Source organism: Fomitiporia mediterranea, assembly GCF_000271605.1.
Source record: "Fomitiporia mediterranea MF3/22 unplaced genomic scaffold FOMMEscaffold_15, whole genome shotgun sequence".
Classification (NCBI taxonomy): domain Eukaryota; kingdom Fungi; phylum Basidiomycota; class Agaricomycetes; order Hymenochaetales; family Hymenochaetaceae; genus Fomitiporia; species Fomitiporia mediterranea.
This window is the reverse complement of record NW_006760400.1, coordinates 346,066-351,867: the sequence shown is the minus strand read 5'-3', so window position 1 is coordinate 351,867 and position 5,802 is coordinate 346,066. Positions and strand designations below refer to the sequence as shown.

The window sequence follows — 5,802 nt, the reverse complement described above, 5'->3', positions numbered from 1 at the left end:
GAAATGCTTGCTATTGTTGAAGCTATTAAGGACTAGTACTAGTACTTGTTAGGAGTGTTGATCTCAAGTACTGGTTGAGGTAGAAGAGGTCAGTTGAGTCTACAAGGTACAGACACTGAGAGGGGTCAAGAGTGAGAAGGAATAGGTAGATCTGAGCAGAATGTATGAGTTCCAAAGGTGATGATTAACAAGATGAGAGTAGTGCAGAACAATGAAGCCACACTTCAGAACAAGACAATATGAGACAAGACAAGGCAAGATGGAACATTAACTGAGGAGACTGTCAAACTACACACTAAGAGTTGTAGTAGAGAGTAACTTGATTGCTGGAAAGTACAAATTACATGAGGGTATTTATAGAAATTATGAGTCCTTTGTAGCTACTAGTCCTTTGTGAACAAATCCACTACTGTCTCCTTTGTATCAACCCATCCAGGACTCTGGATCCAAGTCCCCTTTGTATTGATTGACCAGCTGTCTGAAGGCTCAGAGTCTTGCCTTTGTGAATCAGAACTAGAGTCTGGAACCCAACTAGTCTGAGTTGAGCAACCAAGACTATTGTGTAGGTAATGATAATGTAATTGAAGGATTGCTGACATGAGGATAATGTGACTTTGATACAACTGAGCCCTTCCAATCAGAACATATCAGAACATACATGTTGTGTGAGTGTGACATCTCCCAGGTGTTTTAGAATGTGACTGTCCCCAGTCACACCTAAGGGTGTAAATTTGCAAACTGGCACACTTCATGTTTTAATCTTCTGCTTCTTTTTGAGTTTGTCCTTCTTCTTCAACTATGTCATTGTTGTAAGAAGTGAATCAGGTCTACAACTGAGTACAGGCCCTTGCCTAAAGGATGCAGGAGTTGCTACAGTGTGCAAGGATGGTGGATTGGCTATTGGTGGCAACAGAGTGGAGGGTAGAACTGGTACAGTTGCAGGTAAGTTCTTGGACATTACATTGTCTCTGAGTCTTCTGACAAGACAGTACAGTCAGATTAGGATGCACTCACTGTATCAAGTGTGTAGGCCAGCTTTGTGCTTGCTACACTGTAGCAGCTCATGCTTTAACTCAAAACATAGGTGTTGCAAATTAATACAGAGTACAGTAACTGTAAGGATGCTCTGATTAGCAAACCACTTCAAGGGTATAAAGATACTATGACTGTTGACAAACCAAGCATTACTCCTCTGACAAAGCAGGTAGTAGAGGTTGTAGTTCTGAGACTGTCCAATGTAGTTAGGTGCACTGTCTAGGATGCTGAGACAGGTGCTCCTATGGGTGAACCAGACATTCTACCAGGTTCTGAGCTAGAGTATGAGTTGTCCATGTACTGAGTACACAAGCAGGATCAAATGCTAGATAACAAGAGGTTGGACACACTCCTTTGTGAGTAGTAAGGAGTGCAACCAGGCTGTCAGAATGATGAGGAGAACAACTCAAGCAGTATGTAGTCCCTTCTTTACTTATTAATGATTTGACTGACTACTACTAGTCACTTGATCTAGATGCAGATTACATATATTTGGGCAGGAGGTGTTCTGTGTTGTATATATCAGACTTCTATGAGACAGACTGGGTAGTGGAGGAGGTTGAAAACAGGCAGGTTGAGTTGCAGTTCCAGAACAGTTCTCTAGTGCCAGAGTCAGTGCCAGACAGTAGCCTGACACCTTTGACAAGTCAGAGGTGTAGTAGCTGTGTCTGTCAGCATGTAGTGTGTATTCAAGAGCATGGTGAGACAATTGTATGCTTAGCATACAAGAAGAGTAAGATCTGTTACTCTCTTGCAAAGACTGGTAAGGCAGTAAGGGATGTACAGTTGAGGCAGGGGAGGACAATAGTGACAAACCCATACCCTGTGGCTAGGCCATCAAGAGTGTGTCTGGAGGATCTGGGTAAGTTGTTCTAAGATTAATACTGATAGCTTTTGAAGACAACATTCTTCTAGGTGAACTCTCAAAACACTTGTTGGACAACAGTGAGTTCTGAGAGGATCTGGAGCTCAAACACAAGCTTTGTGTCCTTAGAAGGCAGGTGGCTACCTATTGTACAATGTTGGATACAATAATACAGGATGTGGAGCAGCTATAGGCTAGGATAGGTGTGAAGGCAAGGTGTTAGAAGGATGGACAGAAGGATGGACAGAATTAGACATTCTGTTCAGAACAACTGAACCAGTGTAGGTGAGACAGTCAATGTAAAAGCTGCCTGTAGAAGCAGCCAAATATAATCCCCCTCTATAGTTTTGAATAGTATTTTCTGTATGTTCATAGTAATGTATGATGTTACTAAAGCATGAGTGTGATAATTGTAAGGTAATAAGAGTGACTCAGCATTGATAGGTAAACAACAGAGGCAAGACCATATGCATACTGAAAGTAAGGCAAACTAACAGAATGAGAACAGAACAAGTATGGAACAAAACCGAAAAAGAAACAGAACAAAAACAGAACCAAAATAGAACAAGAACAGTGTGAGAACAGAACAAGAACAGAACAGAACAGAACAGAACAGAACAAAGCTCTCAGTACATGACTTTGAGGCTGTTGTGACCAAAGAAATGCAAAAGTGGTCTAAGGGCTGCTGGACAAAAACCTGTGTACAAAAAACCCAGTGGGAAAAAATGTACTACAGGGAAAACCATACAGGTTCAAAGTGTAAGTCTAACTATAATCTACAATTAGTTAAAAGCAAAATTAAAGAAAAACAGAAGATAGAGCAGAACAGGATTAGAATGTTGTCTAGAATATTATAAGGGGTTAATAGAAAAAGGCAAATTCAAGAAAGTAAGGAACACATAGGTCTATAGTGGTTGGCCACAATTGGCCTTTAGTCAGAGTCAGAGTCCTTGGAAGGCTTGTCTGACAGTAGCAGGTTGTTAGTGTTGTTGATTTCATTAGCTGGACCAAAGTTTTCAACAAGATGTGTAACTAGAATTGAGAGTGTAGTGTAGGCAAAGTACAGAACCAAGCAGAACACTGTAATGTGAAGACAGGAGACTGATCCATCAAGTTCAGCTACAATATAGGATCCTCCTTGTGTATGACAGACTACTATGTATGGTCTGAGATAGTATAGCTTGGCTTTTTGTCCAAGATCCATTTGTGATTTGGAGTTGTGTATGAGGACTAGTTGACTGGGTTCAAAGTTAAAATCTTTGATCAAATGTTTGTATGTTTCTTCAAATTGTTGGAGTGAAGCAATCTGGTCTGCATGAACACATTCTGTGATAGCTTGAAGGTTGGCCAGACATTTCTGTAGTTGACATGCTTGAGTTATAATGAGTTCTGTTGTTGTTATGAGTTTGTCTGGTACTGGAGCAAGATACATTACTTCTGTAATATTGAATGAGAGAAGTGGTTCAACACTATGGACAATAAAATAAGGGGACATGCCAGTTGTGTAACAGATCATAATCTGATCTGACCAAAAGACAGAATGTGTATGTTCATACTATCATAGTTCATTCCCTTCAGCAGCCTTTATAAGGGCTTCCTGTATGTTGAAGTGGCAGTGTTTAATAATACTATTAGCTTGAGAGTTGTATACACTAATACAGATGTGATTAATGTGGTATCAGTTGTGAAGCCAATCTAGTACAGTGACAAACAGGGTTCTGTTGTTAGTAACAAGTTCTGGGCACACACTAAATCAACAGAGAATATCTTCAAAAATGAATTGTCTGATACTTTGTCTGGTTTTAGAACAGAGTAAGCAGAACTCAGGGTAGCTGGAGAGTGTACATTGAGTATGAACAATGTATCAGAACCCTCCTGCTTTCAGCATGAACTTAGTGTTGATGTGTACCTTAGCAAATAACAGGGCAATCTTTAGAATGCTGGGAGGGATCAGGATTTGAGTTGTCTGACAGAGTTAGCATTTGTGGTAGGTGTGGATGTAGTACTTAATGTCAGGTCTGAGGCTAGGCCACCAGAAGCAGTCAAGAAGTCTAGCCTAGACAGAGTAGACTCCTTTATGTCTGAGATTGTCATACACAGTCTTGACAAGATTCTATTGTTGGTTGGGTTCTATTACAAGTTGGTGGTTACTGTTCTGGGTTTTCTACCACAGTTGGCCAGTCTTGACAAAGAAAGTGGTTGCATAGTGAACAAAGGTGGTGAATTTGTGATTTTCCATCCTAGGCAGTTGGAGGCATGTTTCCAGGAAGGTCTTGACTTGTCTGAGACAATATTCTCTAGCACATGTATGATCAGTTGTCAGAAATGTCTTGGAAGGTTTGGTATTGTTTGGAACAGTGAACACAGAACTGTAACAGAAAGTATAAGCTTGGTCAATCCATTCCTCAAAGTCATCTTCTTCTTCTGGGTCGGCTTCAGCACACAGATGTTGAGACAGTCTGTTAGTACAAGCAAACTGTAGGGCTGGAATGTGTTGGAACTTGAAGTTGAACAGTAGGATTCTGGCAATCTATCTGTTGATTGTGGCATTTGGCTGTAAGTCTGGGTTATTTATCATACCCTTAACATAGACAGTATCCATTTCCACTACTAACTTCCTTACTCTGATAAGGTGAATTTGTAGGGCACAGAGTGTGCAGAACAATCTGAAGAGTTCAATCTTAGCTTGGGAGTATCAGGATTGTGCTTTGTTCCAGTTAATTGATCCAAATCAGTTGATTCAACAACAACTGTCAAGGTGTTCTTGTCTAAGATAGAATCCTACACCAATAATAGATGAGTCCATAGTAACAATAACCTCCATGTCTGACTCATAGTCAATGGCACATAAGGCAGGGCTATTGATAACAGTGTCTTTGAGTTTGTCCATCACTACCATGTGTTCTGAACAGAACTCAAACAGAACATTGTGCTTAGTCAAATGTGTGAGTGGTCTAGTAAGCTGAGCAAAATTTCGAATAAACATGTGGAGGACACCTACAGTTCTAAGGAATCCTCTAACTTCAGAGACAGATTGACATGTAGGCTAGTTACAGATTTTCTGGACTTTTGAATCATCTGGCTCCCTTCTAGCATAGGTACACTTATGACCTAAGACAGTTGTGTACAGTTAGAACACACACAGCTTTAGACTGGAGAACGTTCCATGGACTGCTTTAACTTGCTGTATGATACAGTTTAGGTTGTGAGTGTGTTCCTATACAAATTGTTGGATACTAGGGTTTCCAGGAACAGTTTCGTATGTTCTGTCTGGAAGTTTGTATCTTGTAGTTCTGCCTTTGACATAGATGTTATCAGTGTAGGGTTGTACTGTATTAGGAATTTTGTCCTGTAAAATAAAAGTAATATCACTATGTATAATTTGAAAAGAATTAGTATAACTCATCAGAATAACAGTAAGTCAGAACGTTCTGAGTAGTGTCTGAAACGTTGTAAGATTGTGAGAGCATTCATTGAGAGAGTGTTGGTCAAAGGTAACAAAGAGATCTAGTACAGAGTAAATGGCCCTTCTGGAGAAGGATTCAACAACCTGTTCAATCATTAGAGGTATGGATGAGTCTCAGATTGAAACTCAGTTGAGTTCCTGGAGGTTGTGGACTAGGTGTAGAGACTTTCTGTCTTTCTTTACTATAGTAAACTATCAGGAACAGTAAGATGAGTTTGACAGCTTGTAAACTCTAGTAGCAATTTTGTCTTTGAGAATTTTCACAACTGTGTCAAGGTTTCCCTGTAGAATCTGGATGTTCCTTTGTACCCATGGAATATGTAGAACAGTTGGAATCAAAATCAGATCAAAGTATTCTGGGTCCAGGGCACCTTTCTTGAGCTTGTTCCAGGCAAAGGTGTCCTCATACATTGAAATCAGGTTAATCAAAAGCTGG

General features: G+C 40.1%; 1 protein-coding gene across 1 annotated transcript; it reads right to left on the bottom strand.

The window, feature by feature from the left end:
• Window positions 1-2,831: 2,831 nt before the first annotated feature.
• FOMMEDRAFT_96021 (uncharacterized protein) lies at window positions 2,832-3,332 on the bottom strand (the record flags this gene model as incomplete). The annotated part of the gene is made up of 1 exon (XM_007270929.1): window positions 2,832-3,332. One exon carries the CDS (start codon window positions 3,330-3,332, stop codon window positions 2,832-2,834), a length of 501 nt encoding a protein of 166 aa, XP_007270991.1.
• Between the last annotated feature and the right edge of the window lie 2,470 nt (window positions 3,333-5,802).